Source organism: Onychostruthus taczanowskii, unplaced genomic scaffold (assembly GCF_017590055.1).
Source record: "Onychostruthus taczanowskii isolate IOZ18803 unplaced genomic scaffold, ASM1759005v1 scaffold38, whole genome shotgun sequence".
In the NCBI taxonomy this organism is placed as follows: Eukaryota; Metazoa; Chordata; class Aves; order Passeriformes; family Passeridae; genus Onychostruthus; species Onychostruthus taczanowskii.
The window spans coordinates 7,443,316-7,463,456 of record NW_024501237.1 but is presented as its reverse complement, the minus strand read 5'-3'; the positions used below and the strand labels follow the sequence as shown (position 1 = coordinate 7,463,456).

Genomic DNA, 20,141 nt, shown 5'->3' with positions numbered 1-20,141 from the left:
CCCTAGGCAAGGGGGGTTGATCAAAATCTTTCCTTGCCTAATTTCTCTTCTGAATAAGCCTTCTATAATAAGTTCTTAGTCTTATTCTTTGCTTAGAACATTCAATCTGTACGTTACACTAATAAAGAGATCAACACATACTATTTTAAATAGCAAAATAAAAGATAAAAAAATTAAATGCCTGCTATTTTCATCTAGGTCAAAGTAACTGCTGGTGGCAGTGTGTCTGCTGCTTTTGTTCTACAGATTTCAAGTGTCCATGGATAGAACTCCGGCAGAACTCAGACTTTACTGCAGACATTCTCTCAGAAACTACCAAGAAATGAAGCTAATAGCATGATTTATTGGTCTTGTCAACACTGACATAAGTAATTCTGTGTTTCTCTAGCAGAGTGCCCCAGTTAATGCCTCTGTCCTAGGGTCCACCCACAGAACTTCCTTCTTCTGCTCACAGTGACATTACAATTTGTGATCAGCTGTGAGGACTAACTTTATTGCTCCCAGTTAATGTTATCCTCTACTATGTATTTCCAAATACTTTTAAGAACCTGCTGCTGGCTGGTTTTCTTTCTTTTTTTTTTTTCTTAATCTCTACATCACCCCACAGGTTTGCCCCTTTGACCCTTTTGCACTGTCCCCTCACTCCCTTCCTGCTCTTCAAGGTGAGCCTGCAGGTTTCAGCTTACTCCCATTATGCCCACAATTCATGAGAGAGCTCTAGCTCAACCCTCATAGTCCCATCTCTTCCTTTCCAGTCAGCATCCAGCTGATTTTGTTTGCCCTGCATCTCTTCCATCACAGACATCATATGTGCTCCTACGGCTGAGCGGATGCAGAGACCAAACTTTTTTTCTGGAGAAATCCATCTGGGCAGCAGTAAAGTTGAACATTCAGTAAGCTTGCACAGCCACTGCATTAATCAGATTGATTGTGTGCATCATTTTGGAGGGCCTTGGCTTTGCACACCAATGGTTTATTCCAAGCAGGCTGAGTCACACACTTGCAGGTTGTCCCTACAGGGATGAACCCTCCTACTTCTGTTGTGTACCTTGCTCTGTTGGACTCCACATCTCAACAGTGTGACTGGCTTTTTTCTACATTGCTGCAAGTCCCATTAGCATCAGTGATGAAAATACAGATAAAAGCCATTTGTTCTATTTTTTTTTTCAATAGAAAAGCATACAATACATTTGTTCTTTGATATGCTGAAAAGGATGATCAGTGTCTTTTAACATAAAAAGTTCTATCTTCCCCCCAGGAAAACGACCGTGAACAGCTGATGCACAGGGACTTCTGTTCCACAAATTAGTCACATCACTCAATGCATAATTCAATAAAACATCTTCAAAATAGAGCAAGAGGAATCCAACTCCATTATTAGCTTCCTAAGAACAAGCTGAGCAGAATAGCTAAATATGCTTTTAATTTAAGAGGAATATTTGATCAGGGTCAGATGCCTTGCTAGGGTCTGCCAATATTTTTCAATGCAGTGCAGTGACAGTGCCTTCCAACACACCCTAAAGTGTCCTCTGCAGTGACTATTTAACAAAGCAAGAACCTATACCCAGCTGTCAGCATCATAATATTGCTTCCCCTGGCTCATCCAACCCTGGAGAAGTTTCACTGCAAACAGCAGGAATCCCACTAGTGCCCTGTCAGCTGGATTTATTTGGCTTCTGACTGACAGCATAACCAGAACAGAGTGCTAAGAGTGCTACATGCTAAGCTGTGAAGATGCAGCCATAGTTTCAGATGTTATCTCCATCACAAACTGTACTCTAACAGCAACAGGAAGGAAGAAGACTCCCAACATAACCAGCAAGTTTCTATTTCACAAATAATTTTAACAGAAGTAGTGAACACTTCTAAGTTTGTAACATCTGGAGTCATGAACACCCCACTAACCAAGCATACCATTTTTATTAATTTACTCTCAAATTGTTCATTTGAGACCTACAGCACAGCATAAACACATTGTAGGAGCCAAGGGTACTGTAAGTTAATGACAATATAACCATTTTAGCCTGCCTTCTATCTCATTTGATGTTTTACCATCCTAAACTCCTATTAGGAGTTGCTGCATCCTTATCAAATGAGGCAAAGACAAAACAGCAGGTATTTTTTGTTGTTTTCAAATTCAGATGATAAATTATTTGAACCTCAAAGTAGCGAAGCAGAGATGATGAAAATAGTGTGAGGAAAAAGCCTCTCAAGTCCTTATAGAGTCAAGCACACACATGAGGGCACATTCTGGCTTTTGATTATCAGCCACACTGATGTCCCTGAGCAAGGTTTTTGGAGGAGATGATTTTCATATTTTGGGATGTATGCTTCTTTTTTAGAACTTTTCCAGCTACAGTTATTAGTGACACTGGAAATGCTGAACTATTCTACATGATTTCTTAAGGTAGAATAAATGGGCAGCTTTCTATCAACAGGTGGGAGTCCCATGTGCTAGTGGTGACTACAGTTTGAATTCATGTCCTACTGCACTTGTACTTTATGGGAATTTTCCTTTTTTCCAGACAGATTGAAGCAGTATTTTCTGGTCCTGCTGTGTTTTGCTTGTTAAACTCCAGTGCTGACACAGAAAAATTGCAAAAGTAAGGAGTCTCATCTGACAATAGTAGAGACATTTCTTCCAATAGAAAGGACTGCTAACAGTTCTCAGTCTTACACAATTTTGATAACTTACCTATTCTTTTTATTTCAAGACAGTCAAATTCAGAAGCAGCTTTCAAGAAGCAGCTTATCTTAAGAAATTTTTGGAATGAAAGCATCCTAATTTCTACATTATACATGTTACTGGGATTGACTGAAACACTTCAGAGAATAATCAACTCTATCAATGTACAGCACTACAGGTCAAGAAGGCAGCCTTAACTTTTTCAAAGAGAAAAGGTGGGTTCCTTGTGAACATTTCCTAGTCATTACGAAGCTGCTGCACTATAACATCTAGAAGAATAAAACATGATTCAGAAGGAAATAAACAGGTCTCAGTCCTGAAGGATTTCAGTATCAGAGCAGAACTCAGATAAAACATATAAAGGAATATTGGGAAACAAAATGTTATTTTGAAAGACAAAGTTGATACAATAAACCTCCAACAATTTTTTAGAACAAAAAAATGGTTCTGCATTGTTTCAAAATGGAAGATGAGAGAAGGGAACCAGCAGAGACATCTTCTGTATCAATGATCCTTCCAATTATTCTTTTTCTGATTCAATAACTTACAATTTTTTTCCCTCAAATCTACATGGCACTAAATAAAGTAGAAGATGCTAGAAATAAATTTTTGCTGCTTATATGATCCTATAATCTCAGCTCAAAACAACTAGAATTGCTGAAACTGATGAGCAGTCTTAGATCCAAGAATACTGAGGAATTCAGTCAGTGATTAGACAGCTATTTAAACATACACCAAAAAAACAGACTGTTTATCCAATCTGTTTTATCAAATTGTCACTAAATCCCCTCCTCCTGTTTTACCTTTTGTGCTGCAAGTTTTTCCCTACTCTTTTTGCTTGTGCTGGCATCCTCTATTTCCCTATTCCTTTGTTCTCTCCTTGTTTGGTTATAACACATGACTTTTCTAATCCATTATTTAGGAAATAAAAAAAGAAAGCATACCATATAACATGAGGTTTGACCACTGAGTTGGACTAAGCAGCAGATTCATGGTGCAGTCATGATGATAAGACACCTAGATCTTGAAAAACAGCTATTGTGAAATAACTGTGGGTTTTGAGCTCAAAACTATTATGGAGTTTCAGCCTGTACAGAGGTAAAAATTCAACTTTGAGGAGGTGGTCAGAGACAGCAAGCTACTGGAGGTTCAGCTGTGGACAGGGTACAGATTTTAAGCACTATTATGAACAGGCTGTAACAGTTCAGTGCAGAGCAACAGATTAATAAAGAAACCGTTTTGCAGCAGTATTTAATAGCAGGCAAGGAGATGCTGTCTTACAGCCACACAACCATATCCAGGAAAACCCTGTTGTCTAATGTGCTCGCATGGACAGACAGGGATCCTTTGGAAGGAATGCTGAAGTCAAAATTCAATTTACACAGTTGCTCTTTTGCTCTGCTGTATATGTGTTCTCCTTGAAGTCAAAATAATTATGAATGTGCAAATTTATGACCTATTTTATCAGCTTAGCTGTGTTTGGATTTCCCAGAGCAAGTGAAAGAGACACACACCCTGCACTGCAGGCAACGAAACAGCACAACTCACTCCAGCTTTGGGCTATGGAAACAACTCCCAAATTGTTGGTTCGCCACAGAGCAACACCCCTACTATTTGTCTATGTTTGCTTTTAATATACAATTAACTCCAAAGAATAGATGAAAAAAGGACAGTTTCAAGCTTCATATCTAATATGCATAAAACATGCTACTGGGTAATATACATCTCTACCAGTGTTAATCTTAGCAGTTCAGAAATCTGTGCTGATTGCAGAAGAATTAATATTTTCCTTTGTGACTGATACAGAATGCCTGCAAGAATGTTTTTCCCTCAACATTAAGAGTATCTATGTGGTAAAAAATAACACTGACAAAATTATTATAGTGAAAATATAAGAAACATAAAGAAAAAAATTCCAGTTAGAATCACAATTTTTGTCACTGGTGCATTTAAGACATACACATTAGCAGGTTAAATTCACCCTCAGCATCTGAACAGCAAAGCCAAGTTGACTTTCTGTGCTTATGTCCCTTAATCTGCCAAAATGGACAACCAGATATTGCCACATAGGAACAGTACCTTGGTCATGCTAACTCCCAAACTGCCCTGGAATCACTTGAGAGCACACTTAATCTGCAAAAACTGCATCAGAAAACATTTAATAATTTTACTGTATAAAATGACTGAGATCATGTTCTAGAATTTATCCCCAGAGATTTTCAATTTACAAGTGTGGCCAGAGGCTTCAAGTCCTGTAAAGTCATTGTGGTGACTGTGTGAGAGATTAGCTTCAGAACTGAAAAGTGATGGGTTTGCAGAAGAGATTCTTCTTTACCTGTCAAGACAGATGAGCAGTGTTTGAGACATGATTTTCACCTCTATTATACTCCAAGGAAAGGATCTGCTGTTTTATTCTGCTATTTACCGATAGTGCTCTGCAGTATTACACATCAATTTTACAAAGGTTTCTCTTTCTAGCAAAAAATATGGTTCTAATAATCTTCCTAGACACTCTTCTATAAAGTATTAGGATTATATGTATATGGGAATTTCTCAGGACAAAATTGCAAAATCTTTCCTGACAAACTTCTCTTACAAGGTTTGAAATTCAGTCCAATGTACAACCAAAACTAAAGCAAATGTAGTCTACATCTTTGTGCAGGAAAACAACCAAGCAAAACCCCACAGGTTTTACCTTCAGTTAAGTTCTGAATACTTACAACATTTCCCTTCCGTAGTGTTATGGCACTGGCATAATTGGTCAGTGAGTCACACTTGTTTCCAGACTGTTTCTGTCACAGTAATAAAGTTTTACTGAAGATGTATTTATACATTTAGCTCACATAGCACAGTGAAACATAAATCCATGATAAATTCTTTCATATGTCTAGTCAGGTTTAAATACTTTTTGTTCATCATGAAAATAAATCTTCGTGAGTCATCCCTTTTCTTTTGGCAAAGATTTTTTTAGTCTTTTTCCCTATGCTGAGGACAAGTAGCAAAGCTGATTTAAGAGGCAGAACGGGCTTCCTATACTAGTCAACAGACATGTGTGAAAGATGATGCTTAAAATCTGTCATTCATTTCTAGCTGTTCAAATCTATGGGTAGGATGACAGAATTAAGGTCAGAGAACTGCTGGTGTAAACAGAAGATCATTTAATCTATGTTGCATCTCTGACTTGGGTATTTTAAGGGAGGAGGGTGCTGAACAGCAGGAATTCTAAATTTGAATGTTTTGACTTGGTGGGATTTTTTGCCTGCAACTTCAGTTTGAGATATACGAAAGGAGGAATGCAACTGCTTCTCATTAATGACACCAACTCCCATAGTCTCTTCATGGGATTAACCAAAGTGTGAGTCATAAACTACAGACAACTGCTAGTCCCTTTCAGCTAAATATTGCCTGTTCATTAAAAACTTCCACCTAACACACTGATACATTTTTTGAAAAACAAAAAATCAGCTTGAGATCTTATCTGTTCTTTCAGCAGCACACACAGTATGTGGGTATACTTATACAAGGTGAATTTGTGCACATATAAATTCCCCAAAGTCACAAAGAAAAATGCACCTAAATCTGATTTTAGCTGCTACCAGAAACAAAAAAATGCAGCCCTGTTTTGGTTAGGCAGGGAGCTAACCGAAACAACCTATCCAAAAAATGTATAAGCTAGGATGCAGACTGCAGCAACCTGAAAATTGTATTCCAACATTACTACCAATAAACCATCTTCTCTTCTCTCTAGCAGGTAGATTTTAAGATTAACTTTGGAAAATGCAAAGAAAATTCTATTTGAATCTGAAACACACTATTTTTCCATGTACTTCCTTTAGGGCAAATGACAAGGCTGGATAAAACTCTAATTTAAATGCTTTGAATGCATTTGTCATCTTTTCTGTTAATAGGTACAATGTGGAGACTTAGAGGAATAAACCTTTCTATGAGAAATTAGGAGTGAGTGTAATTCTTTCATCTTACTTGTTTTGTTTCAGTATCTTTTTAGAAGATGGTTGAAATTTTGGAGCCTGTTCTTCACCCAAGTATTAAGGAGAAGCACTGAAACTGAAATCTTTTAAACAGTATATTGAATACAAGCATCTTCTCTTTGGTTGTTAAGTTGCATTTGTAGAGAAATTTTTATTTGAGTGCTACTGCAGATTTGTTAAGAAGTTTGTTGTATCTCACAAAGACAATATTAGCACAGATCCACTTTTTAAGTAAAAATAGCACTGCACTGACAGGGAGAATAAAGAGATGAAAGCCCATACCGTTTTGCCCCCAGTATCAAGAAAAAAAAGACTTTTGGAAGATTTGAGATCACTAAAGCCTAAAAATTCTATAAGCCATATATTTACCTTCTGCATTCCTAAATCTTTGCTGGCAGAAAGGAGTAAATAATTTATAATACAGGTGCAAATACCTTCCTCTCTATAACAACACATTTTTCTTACTGTTACAAAGAGCTGAAGGACAGGGTTTTGCTCAGTGCAGTAACAGTAACAGTAACTATCAGTTTGCCAAAGATCAAAGATGCAGCTTTCAGGATAAGCTTTATGAACTATGCTCAGGACTCCCTGAGCAGAAGAGGAGTTCACTACACTGTCAGCATCACTGAACCATGACCTAAGTCTCTGACAGATATAAAAAAAAGGCAATTTACTTCCTGACCTGGACTGAACTATCAGATACTTATTAATTTTTTTACAAAGTCAGTCTTTCCTGTGTTGCAGACTGTGTTCTCTCAAGCACACAATCAGTAGTGCAGAAACATTCTCACCAGGGTTCTAACTACAATGTCTTGCGACCTTCTACAGAATCTGCCAATTCCTGAAACTTTGGAAGCTCTGCATTTGAGATATTTTAAGTATGAATGTTCCCAAGCACATGTTCAGCAAGCCACATATGCAACTACCAAGCAGAACAGCAATGGGGCTTTCCACGTTTGGTGGCAATTGCAATCACATGTAAGTGGAATGGATGCTATTCTTAAATGCCTATAATTGGGAAAAGAGGGTGTTTTCCTATGAAAAACCCAAAATATAAAAAAAAAAAAAATTGGAAACATCCAAGATTTTGTGGGAAACATTCATCCATTATTATTGTCTTCTGAAGAAGCAGCAGGTCAGTAGCAATGCTGGAGTATTTCCTTCTTTCCCCAGGATGGGACATAGAAGGTAGCAAGTGGGTATAAATCTCTCACTGGGATGATGGAGAGTGATCTTTGTCTACAGTGCATTTTTCTACTCTATTATATGCACTGCTTATTATGCATGCTGGAATGAAAACAGTTTAAGAAACATTTCAGTGTTTCATCATCTCATGGTGCTTCCACTTTAGATAAACACTGCTCCAATTTTCCAGATAAACCCTGTATTTTGAAATAACTTCAAAATATTAGACTACATGGACTGAGGCTATGCTGGGGGCAATGCCAGTGCCTCCGATTTTACACTCTCTTTATAAGAATACAGTTCTCAACACAAGTCTGAGACACAGTACATCCTGGTATTGCTCATGTTTCTGGCCATGCTTTCTTTAATCACTAGGAAAACTAATAACACTTATTCATATGCTTCAGGTGTTTGGATTGAATAAATATGAGCCAGGGGCCAGGTGTTCATACAAAAAAATCTGCAGTGCAGCCAAAAAGCACATAAATTGTTAATGAGAAACATTTCATCCTCTCCAAATGCCTGTAAAGTCAGGCCTTAAGGAATTCTGCTTCCTTTTTAATTTCTAATAAATGCTAATACCCTTCAATTATATTGCAACTCACCCCACATTAACCTCATTGGGAATAATACTACTTTCCTGGTAAGTGAGGGATGTCAGCACTCACAGTCCTCTCTAGCACTTGCTCATGGCCAGTGGACTATGAAGAAGTGCAGCCACTCTCCAAAAACATCTGAACAGGCTGATTCTGTCCTTATTTTTTGGATAATCCTGAGCTTCTGTGGCTGTTGGACAGCACTTACAAGCTTCTGGTAACTAAAGAATTTTGCTTTTTTTTAAAAAGATCTCAACTATTCTTATAGCTTTACTCTCAGTTACCCTTTATTAAAAGCTTATTATCAGTTCACATCATATTGTCAGAGCCTGGTATACACAAGAAAAGGAGTCCACTTCTCTTTTTATTAGTATTCAATTCTGGGTTTGTTAAATACACTATTAATTCACAGCTACTGACAGCTTAAATAAAATCTATAAAACACAAATCTGCAATTTAACAGCAAAAGCAATTTTAAAAAATTATCTTTGCTGAGCTACAGGCATCTCCTGTTATCTCATTAATGTACACAGGGAATAGGGTTGACTTGTGCACAGTTTATGTACCATGTGGTTCACAATGTCCTTCCTACTTTCAGAACGTAAGAGTTGGTTAAAGCAAGCACTCTGAATTCCTTGAACTACTTTCTTTTGGTTTTGTTGTTTGCATGAATTGTTAATGATGACAGATATGAGATTCAAATAAAGCTAAAGACATGTTAGTGCAGGCCAGCAGCTGCACTTGTCAGAAAAGAATGCTCATCAGTGCAGACAGAGTATTTTGGTACATGAAATAATGACATTTTCTCATGTAGGGTGCACAGTAATGAAACACATGCAGAACACTATAGAAAATGAAAAATATTACAATCCTCCCCAAGATGGAATTGCCAACAGATAATGGAAATTTCAGTGGAAAAATAATGGGTTTAGATTCAACCAATAATGTTCTCTTGAGTACAGAATAATTTAACAACTGAAGAAGCAGCAGACAACCTGAGGATAAGGAAAGAGTTCTCTACCGAACACTTGCTTCCATAAACAGGACATACTTTATTTAGAAAGCTTCTTCTCCCTCCCATTAACTCAAATTATTAGCTGCATATTTTTACTAAGGAACATTGATTAGAAGTTCTTTTTTTGAAAATAAACACATCGAATCACAATGGTAGAAAAACTAGAGCAACTTTTAATGAAGTACTGAATAAGTATTCTTTAGTATAGAAGTGTAACTTCTACACTTGTATCTACTCAAAATGGCAAAATATTTGCTGAATTCATAATGTTGCTGAAATTATGCAAGTTAAAGTAACTTTGTCCAGAAGAGTTATCAAATAAAGTTTTTCTATGAAAATAAACAACAATTTAGGATAAGGGCACTATAACTTCATCACTTAATGGCTACTGCTCTCTGTGTAAACAAGGAAAGTAGCCAAAGTGGACTTTTACCCTTATTTCAAAGCATGCAGTAGTTATTTTATCATATTAATTGAGTAAACAAGCAAAGGAAGCAGCCAATAGTTGTAGCAGCTAAAGTTTAAACAGCAACTTAATAGTACACATTTAGTTTCTTACACATTTCTTCTTTCTAATAACTTTTGGCTTCCTTGACCTCATGATAATAAATAAATTAGTGTCTAGTGACAAGCATATGTTTAAAGGCACAGCAGGTGCTGATGCCAGCAAAATCTTCCTCATGCTAAGTTTTGCCCTCCTACCTTTATTTTACCTTCAGTTGTTTACCATGATAACTACAGAATACACTTCTGAGATCTGATCCAACTCCTCTAAAAGGCAACATTCCCTAAACATGAGTGGCAAGTCTTTGGGTGCCAAATTTAACAGCCCAGGCTTCCCCTACTTCTACCGAACATCCTCAGGATGATTCAGGGCCCCTAAATTAGGCTACTAACCATCCCCTGCAGGAGAGTATTGGGAACTTGAGTTCTTAACTAGGCATTCCTACAATAGGTATCTAAAGTTTTATGATAAAAACAGCTTGATTATAAGTGTTGCACTGAATTCAATGGTCTTTGGAAATAACTTCTCCAATGCCAATTGCCCAATGCTTTTTCCCCCTCGTCTTCAAAGAGCTTTATAATCTCCAGCCCATACTTGCACTGCCACTGCATCACCTAAAAAATGAACCTCACAAGCCTCAGATTTTACCTCCAGCATCAGAAACATAGTCAAACATGATAGATAACATTGTAAACTTTCAAGCTCACTTGACAACAGAGTATTTTTGAAGGACAGTCTTGATTTTTGTCTATAGTGTGAATAAAAGAAAAACCAAGAGATTTATGAGGCAGCGATTGTCTGTTTTGGGCTACATTATGATGTGGTACAGAACACTAGGCTTTGCAACAAGATTAAATGTCTTTTATTTCTCTTTTGGCATTCCATACCCAATGGAGTATGGATAGCGAGCTTCAAGTTTTTATTTTTGCCATATAAGATCATTTGACTTTTTGCACTCCATTGTAGTATATATTTCATTGAATAAACCTTATAATTAAAAAAACCCTCATAGTCTATTCAAGGATTACAATTCAGAGGGGGTTCATTTAATTCCAATAGTTTTAACATCTGTGGTTTAAGTTGCAGAGAGCTTCAAAAGTAGCTATTAAAATAATACATTGTTTCATTTACAAAGGAAATTGGATGCCTAATGCATTTTGTGGTGCAATAATAATGAAGCTGTAGTATTTGCATAAAACAGCCCACCAGTAATACCAGGTGTTGGTCCTGTCTGAAAAAAGTCTTTAGACTTTTCCTAGCCCAGTGTGGACCCATTATTCCATTGGGTTACACATTAGCATAGAGATCAGTGAAGTCCTCCCCACAGAGAGCCACATTTGGGGAGAACGGATATCTCATCTGTGCCTGAAAAGCTGAAGGTATCGGGAGAAGTTCCTTTTTAATTTATCTGTTGGTGTGGACTGTTAGTGGAGAGCAGACTGGCCAGACAGGACTGATGACAGCATCATGAAGATCTGCATTCCCTTCCCTACTTGGCATACAGCTGCTGAAGCTGCTTAGAGCAGGGCATGGAACAAGGCTCACCAGAGACCTCCGTCAGCTAATTTCTAGCCAGTGTTTCCAGCTGGTGTCATTCTTTTGACTTTGCTAGAGCTATTACAGTTTTAGTTCAGATAAAATAAAAATTATTATTATTTGGCTTTTTATCCATGAGTATAGTAAGTGTACGGGGCACAAGCCAGTGTTTTGGAAAAGACAAACACATCAAAATCCAAAGCACTTGAGGAAGATGGTGGCTGTTATCAGCACAGTACTCACTGGACTGCACAGCTGGGACTATGAAACATGTTTGAGTTTTTCTTTTCAAATGGTTTTGATTGGTCTGATCATTCTCTGTTTCAGAGGATCAGTCCCTTTATCTTACCAACTCATTATTAGCTAAAATGATCTCATCCTGATAATCATGATGATCATTTTTTTTTGGGGGGGGGGGGGGGTATGTATTTATCTAGATCTAATTAAAAGCTAGGAGGTGGAACTCCAAATGGTGTTACTGTGTTAACTGTAACAACAAGCAAAGCAGAAAATTTCAGGGTTTAATCTGCTCAAGAGAGAAACACTCTCAGAATAGAACCATGTCTTGAAAATATCTGTCTTGTGTTTGAACATCTGTGTAAGCATGGAGGAGGTAATCTATACTGAGTTCAAGTTCATTACCACCTCACTGCGAGTTTTTTACATTGGAATTAAGTTGAGACTGAAATGAATTTTGTTATCCCTGTTGTGCTGTACCAAAGAAGATGCTTTGTGACAGCAGGAAGAATGATTGCCTTTGGGATAGAAAACATAAAAATTGAGATACATCTGTCACAAAAAGATTTTTAAAAAGTCAGCTAAGCCTACAAATACTTTTCTACACTCCAGGCTCAGCACTGTCTTGCCAGTGAATACCCTTGGTGTATAAGTAAGAAATTGTGTCTGATTTGAAAAATCAGCACTCAAGTTTCTCTGAAAACCAAAAACAAGAACTTGATCACATCGTATGAAATGACCATATTTTCCTAGAGCTTCTATCACACCAAAATCTTCCTCTACAAACAAGGATTACCACATGAAGATAATACCTACAGGGCAACACAGGACATGAAAATCTCAAGTGTTTTAAGTACCTTTTAATTGCCAATCAGAAAACACAGTGATGCAGAAATAAAGTACTCTAAAACCAGTTTCCTGTCTTGGAAAAATATTTGCAAAGTTTGTAAGCCATTTAAAATAATTTGCTTCATTAAGTCATGTTATTAATCACCAATGTGACAAACTAAAATGTACCAATTCCTACATCTCTATATTTGCATATAATTATGTGTGTGTGCATATTATATGCACTGTAACACAGACCGACACACTTGGGAAGCAAAGCTTTGATGTATGCAATGTTGCCTTGTCAAGCATCACCAAAAGGTGATTTCAATCCCCTTTAGCCAGAAAAATATTTTACTGACTTTTGCTCTATTAGATGGAAATTGTGCAAATCATAGTCAGATAGACAATAACCACAATCACAACACAGTATTCTAATTCTTCTGTAGAGCAAAGACAGCATGAAACATAAGGCTGTATTCACACTAAGGGTTTAATGGAATTGTGGATGCTTCATCCCTGGAAGTGTTCAAGGCCAGGTTGGATGGGGCTTGGAGCAACCTGGTCTAGTGGAAGACGTCCCCACCCATGGCAGGGGATTGGAATGAAGTGATTGTTAAGGTCCTTTCTAACTCAAGCCATTCCATGATTCTATGAAGTACTGTACTTTTTCCTCCGAGAAAGAGCAGAAGGATGGGAGCTGCTGCAAGAGCACGACAGTATTTACAGAATGCAGCAATGCAACTTAATGGGGGAAAAGCAATCCTACAGAAGCAAAAGCAAAATACCTCTGCCTGGCAGCACATTTTGGGCTGCTTCCACGGCACAAGAGAGAAATGCAACAGCATCATAGTGGTCTGATATATGCCAACTTACTTTAAAAATAAATTCAAAAAGCCTCTTCACATGGCAAATGAATGTCAAACTAAGTTTAAAGTGATTGTCTACAAATTTGCTGATAATACCATTGTGGTAGCACATTTTTATAGAGAAAGGTGACATAGGGAGCAGCTTTCTCCCTGAGGTGACCACGCAGCAGGAAAGCAAGAGAGGACTTTATTCAGGATCATGTTGAGGGAAGACTATCCATCAACACTCAGAAGCTTACACACCAGTTCAGCAATGTCCAGAAGGCAGAGAGCCTTGAATTGTGCAGCCAGCATTGCTGCACTTGCTATGTCAGCATGAACAAAAGTAGCAAAAAGGAGTGTGAAAAGAGAATTAGTAATATGCAGAATAGTGAATGTCAGTAAGGGAATGAACATCATTTACAAGCTTTGCTATTGCACATTCAAATACAGCAACAGGACTCTTATTTAAAGCAAAACAGTCTATGAGAAGAGGCCCTTTGAAAGAAAAAGTAGATTCAAATTTAATTTCGAACAAAGGAAGGACTATGAGGTCATAGGGGACTTGGCACCTCTATACTAATTTTCTCACATTTTAAAATTGAAAGAGATACAAGTGTATTTCTCTCTCGCCCTTTGCTTGTCAATTACAAGCTTTTTAAGTAAAAAACCTTTGACTTTAAAAAGTACAAATGGAATAAATATTTGAACCAGTTATAACTAATATTATCAAAGCAGTCTCTTGTGCATTTTCAGAATCATTTCATGGATCTTTGAGAATGAGATATTGTTGTAGCTGCTTGCCTCTGCCTGATGCTACTTTGATCACTTCAAAACCAACCAATAGTGCCTCTGCCACAGTGCCAGTTTAGCAATTTTTATTTGCTTTCCTGAGGCTTTCAATGTAACAGCCATTTAGCAGAAATAAACTCAGAACAGAGACCATGCCAGTCTTGGTTAAACTACATGAGCTAAAGCCCAAAAGAAACAAAACCAAAAACATGAAAAACATTCTACAAAAAACTACTCTGGACCCTCACATACTCTACTTACCACACCACCACAAGGCAGGTTGCTGGAAGTTGCAAACCTTTCTGAGCTGATTACTTGGTATTCTGTAGGTGCTCTGCTGTCACCAGTTATGAAAGAGTTATAAAGGGATTTAAATTAAAGAATCACCAACTTCGTAATGATTTTTGCAAAACAAATATAAAACCCACCATTATTTTGACAGCAATTATATATTTTCATCAGACCTGTCAGTTCACCCAACAAACTATTAACCAGATGATCCTACAACAGGGCTTTATAAAATATACATGACTGTGTGATCAGATTACACCTTAGACTTTTCAGTGTTTTAGTAATCTAAACAAGTTTCTCAAATCTGAAAAATGCTGACTGGAGTGGGGCTGAAGAGTAAATATATATATATTTTAAAGTCAGGTGTATCTCACTGATCTACTGCTGATAATAACTAGCTGATGCCTTTTTAGCCTGTCTTTCTCTAGAAGCAAAGGGTACATGCTAGCTCTTGGTGTGAGGGGAAGGAACAGGAATCTGTGCATTCCCTCTCTGGGCACAGGGACTGAGTTCAGTTAAATTGAAATGTGGGATAAGAAGGCTCAAACATTACAATGTTCTCACTAGTGTAAGGAAATAAGCAGTCAAGGGGAGGCTGTAGCATGAAATTAAAGCTGATGATATGTCATGAAATCCATATGATGAATGAGAGGGGCAGAAAAGGAAGATTTCTTATATATGTACTACACAATAATTTCAAAGAACAATAAGTGAACTTCCTGAGTACCACATGCAGAGGCATTGTCTGCCTCAGTAAGAAGTAACCTAACAAAGAGGCTGGTTCATATACCAAAGTATGTCATCCCTCAACAGAAGAGAGAGGGAACAGTGATTCCCTTCCCACGCTCTGATCTCATTGGTCTAAGGGACTTCAAATCTTGGCTAAGCCTTGCCTGGAATCAAAAGACTCTGCAGTGGTAGAAACTTGCTCTGGCACCTTCCTGGGGCATTAGGTGCGTCTCCATCAGAGGAGAAAAGCCAGGTGCTTTTCCCACTGCTGGAAGACAATACACACATGGCAACATCCAGGCTGGGGAGAGGAGACAAGCTGGCAGGGAAGTAAACCTAGACCACAGCACAAGAACAGCACTGCAGATGCACAGCCAAAACAGTGCCAGTGATTTTGGCATTAGGGGTATACTTAGAATCACAGTACAACTGCAGCACCACTAAGTCCCAAGGCTGAAGAAACTACTTTAACTGTTCTAGCATTAGGAGTCAAACTGGAGCTGGCTGTGCACTTTGGGAGGACTCCAACATTTCCTTTGCATTAACTTCATTATAAACACGTGCTTTCTATTCACACAAATTATAGTAGAGACTTCTGCTATTAAGAATGCCAAGTTCCCAAAATTATCTCCCAGCTTTATCTTTGGATGATCCAGAGAATGGGACAGCAAAATAATACTGCCGGCTCCATTACTGGGTTTAGTTCCAACTGACTGCAGATAACATCACGAAAGTAGGAAATACATAATAGGTACATAATAATCCAAATGGAAACTCCTCTGGTCATTCCACTGCAAACAGCTACCAGGACTTGTACTGCAGGTAAACACTGAGAAAGAACTTATTGCTGCCAGCTATTCCAGTGAAAGGTCACCAGTGGCTGCTGTAATGATAAGGACACACTTATGAAATGTCACTCACCAAACCAGAGCTGCCACAGAAAGCAACAGAAAGCAAGAAGTAGAAACTACTACTAAAACTAACTCCCTCAGCTGAGCTGAGAAAGGCCACTGTCAAAAAAGTTTCTATAAAAATACCACACACCAAGATGTTACTGCAAGAGAGTAAGAAACGGGGAAATGCTTATTGGAAAAAGAAAACAGCAGCAGACTGAAGGGAGAAAACCCCCATACATTGAAGACAGTTCCTCAAATTATGGTTATAAAATAGGAGGGGTGTGATAATGACACACAATTACATCTCTCCTTTTATTTTGGTATCCAGTATGATTTTAGATTCCTTCCCTAAAGAACCTGAGATAATAGAAAATTCCAAATCCAGTGTCTGAAGTTGAATAGGACCCTAACTACTTGAAAGCACAATTGTATAACATAATGTGCCAGGTTGCCTTATGAATGCATAATAATAATAATAAATGGAGAAAGATAATATGGAGATTGAATGCTGGATTCTCTCATGTCATGTTCATAATAAGCACTAGGCCAGTCCCTGGAGATGGTGGCTGGCCCTGAGTCAGCACAGCATTGCAAGGGATGGAACTTATGAAAAAAACCTGAAACCAGGGTGCTGGACAAGAAAAGATGATTATCCAAGCCAGGGAGCATTCCTACAAAAAGAAACTAAGTTTATGAAGGGATCAAGGGAGTCTAAAATGAGAGAAAGATAAACCTAGAAGTGTCTGTTACCTGCTTCTTTCATAAGCCAGCCAGAGCTGTAGCCTGACACTCCATCATCTTTCTCCTGAACGAATGCAGAATCTTCTATTACAAAACGACCTTTTTTGGAAGAGCAGCTGGCTGCTTCTTTGTGTGCCCCCTCCAACCTTTGGACAGTCTGTAGGATGCTGGGACTGCAGACAGGAAGTTATGAGCCCTCCCTGTCCAAGTTATATTACTCTGAGATGAACACTGTTTTAGAGGCCAAGAACTTCTTGAAGAGATTCCATGTTTGATAGCTTTAACTAGCTATTGTATGCTACTACTGCCGTCTTACTCTCATTTCCTGCTTCTTTCTTATCTAGATTTTAGACTTGGCAGTGTTGTTCTTCTTGAGATTTAACTGAACATGGCCAAAGCCATGGTAATTCAGCTGTAGGACTTGGATTTTCAACAGATAATAAGCACGCATACAGGAATTTCCCACACTCTTTCAGGAAATCTTAATTAAAGTGAAATATAACAGGAAGAAAACTGGTACTACTCAGTCTGTTGATTATAATACATCTGGTCGTTGATTTCTGCTAAGACCTAGTTTTTCATGGAAGCTCTAAATAAGCAATAAAGCACTAACTGAATGAGAAAATTAATGAAGTTTTCTATATACAACTAGAAGAATCTCAAAAGTGAACACCAAACAATATTTTACAATAATCTAACTATTTGCATGCTAGTCTAACCATGACAGGTGAAATCCAGAACTACAGGCCTGCAATATATGTATGGCAAAAGTGACAGAAACACTTTCCATTGGAAGAGGTTTTTAGGAAGCTTTTTCCTTTTTTTTTTTTTTTGTGTTTTTGTTCTGTAATTAATCAAATGCAGTGCTAAAATTAACTTCTGCGCTATTAAGCATCCAAACACAGACTGTGGCACTAAATGGGAAAGGAAATTTATCAGATAAAGTTTTTTCATTGGGCTGGTTTTAAATACTAAGTGACCATAGAGTGCACATGGTAATTAATTTCATATATTTCTCACTGTCTATACTGAATAATTAAAATATTCACAGAGAGCAAAGACAAAGCTCAGTTCTCTGTACTTTCATTCGGATCAAGATAGGACAAATACAACTTTGGGCTACTTAGCAGATTGTTTACCTCATCAATATCTCAGTGAGAAACAAAAAGTTCAAATCAGAGCTGAATACTCAGAGTAGGGCATGTTTTTGATTGGAATTCCATTAACTGAGTTCTTCTTTGGAGAACTCTGGCACACACAACCTGAAGCCAAAGGGAAAAGGAGCCCTTCAGCAAAAAGATCACAGGGAATCAAGGGTTGCTTCTTGTCACAAAGCTGAAACCTAAATGTTGCCTAAAATTTTCTTTTTCAACTGAAAAGGAACTGATTTTAATATACAATAAAATACTGTATACGGCAATTGATATATTAGTATGTTTTCCTATTATATAAAATTTACTGTCCTCTTGAAGAGCTCACCTTCCCTAAGTAGTCACTGAAGAAGGAGCATTTCAAGGACTGACTCCCCAAACACTGGTGTCAAAATTTAGAGACAATACAGATTTCGATTGGCTCTACCTTCCCCTCATGCACTGACAAAAAACCAAAGCATTATTTCAGAATTCTTGCTTACTGCCTGCTACATCGATGTAGACTGAGTCACTTCCCTAAATATTCTTTGTAAAGAGTGGCAAAGGTTTTCAGTGTTTTCCCTTGAACACCCTTTCCTCCCAAGTGATTGGCCCAAGAATATTATCACAGGTTCCAGGGGAAAGGTAATTATAAGTAAGGCTACACAATGCTTTCCATTTAGAGTCTACTAATAATTGTTAGCTCATTTTGAATGGCAAAATTCAAACTTACAGTGTCATTTGGAGAAGAAAAAAATACAGCTTTCCCTCCCCCCATTTTTTTGAGAGAATTACTAGTACCCCCATGCTGAAGAACAGGGTTTGATATTCTGCACCAAGATAATAAAGATGTGAGAGATGCAACTATCAAGAGCATGCTCCTGCAAGATTTTCAAATCTCTTCCTAACAAAGCCTTTTTAAAATTCAGCAGGTACGTACTTTGAGGATTCAACATATGCCAGGTCAAGGAGCTGGATAAGACTTTTCCTTGCTGTTCTTTTCCCTTGCAGAGGATGACTACTATAACATGAAGCCAAAACCATGAGGCAGGGGACTGGCTCTGCTGTTCTCTCTGTGCTGTGACTGAGGCCAGAGCCCAAACTCTGAACAGGAGAAGAAAGAGGCAGCCATATATGCAGAGGAGAAAGGAGGGAAATATTCAAGCAAAAGTGTAGTAAAGAAGAGGAAGATGAAAAAGATCATGTGAGAGAGTTTTTGGGACTCTGACTAGGGTGTTGATCAGAAAGAAGTCTGAAAACAGCACTTAGGAAGAATTTGGAGAAATGAGGTCCAGGAGAATGAAACTTCTGCAGTCAGCTAGAGAACATGAACTCAAACATCTGACCCCAGTGAAGCAGACAAAATTGGTTCATATAGTGTGAGGCTATATTACAAAACAACTGCCAATTATACTGCCTAGTTTGCCTATGTAATACATCTGAACCTCAGGACCTTCCAGAGTGCAAATAAAGTGTGCATGCGTTACCTTTCTTTTATTTTTTTTCCTTGGTTTAAGTCTTTACAATCTGAGACTCACTTTAAAGATATATTGTAAAGTTAAATTCTGTGAAATTCAAAAGTTGTATTAGAAAAGCTTAGATTTTCTAATATAAAAGCCTTTTCAACTACTGTTTGATATTTTGCTCACAGTGATTGTCTATAATCCTCCTCCTTCCAGAAGGATGGTCAGAATTAGACCTTAATTCTAAAAAGCTCCAGCAAGGTGTCCAGTGGCATTGACTCACTATACCTTGTGGCGACCTCTCTCCATTTTCTTTTCTTTTCCTCTGCACACTGTGGCTATTAAAAAACCTCAAACCAGTAATTTAATTTTAGAAAACAAAATGGATGGCAGTTCAATGCATCAAAACTGGACCTTGCTGTTACTTAATGCCCAGGCTCCTATCAGTATATCAGGTGATGCAAATCATCTACAGTTTCCCCCTCAAAATAGAGATGTTAAGTTTCTAAGTTTCTATAGATTTTAAAATCTATACTGGAAGTCAGGCTAGCCTTTTTAAAGTTTTGTTTGCACTGTGGTAATACTTTTAAATGAAAAAAGAAAAGGTGGAGAAGGTCAGATGGGCCGGGAGAAAGGTTAGAGGAGAACTTGTGCCTCTTCTGTGTGACTCCTCA

The 20,141-nt window shown here is 37.8% G+C and overlaps 1 protein-coding gene across 8 annotated transcripts in view; it reads right to left on the bottom strand.

The window, feature by feature from the left end:
- The window catches only part of INPP4B (inositol polyphosphate-4-phosphatase type II B), a 319,336-nt gene that overhangs the window by 16,642 nt on the left and 282,553 nt on the right, over positions 1 to 20,141 (bottom strand). Inside the window, exon 25 of one of the 8 annotated variants that reach the window (XM_041411962.1) lies at positions 4,438 to 5,021. The exons of the other annotated variants lie outside the window; for them this stretch is intronic. Coding sequence (XP_041267896.1) covers positions 5,018 to 5,021 — 4 coding nt within the window. The 3' untranslated portion in view covers positions 4,438 to 5,017. Of the gene's footprint in view, positions 1 to 4,437; positions 5,022 to 20,141 lie in introns of those variants that run through there. 8 annotated transcript variants of the gene reach the window in all.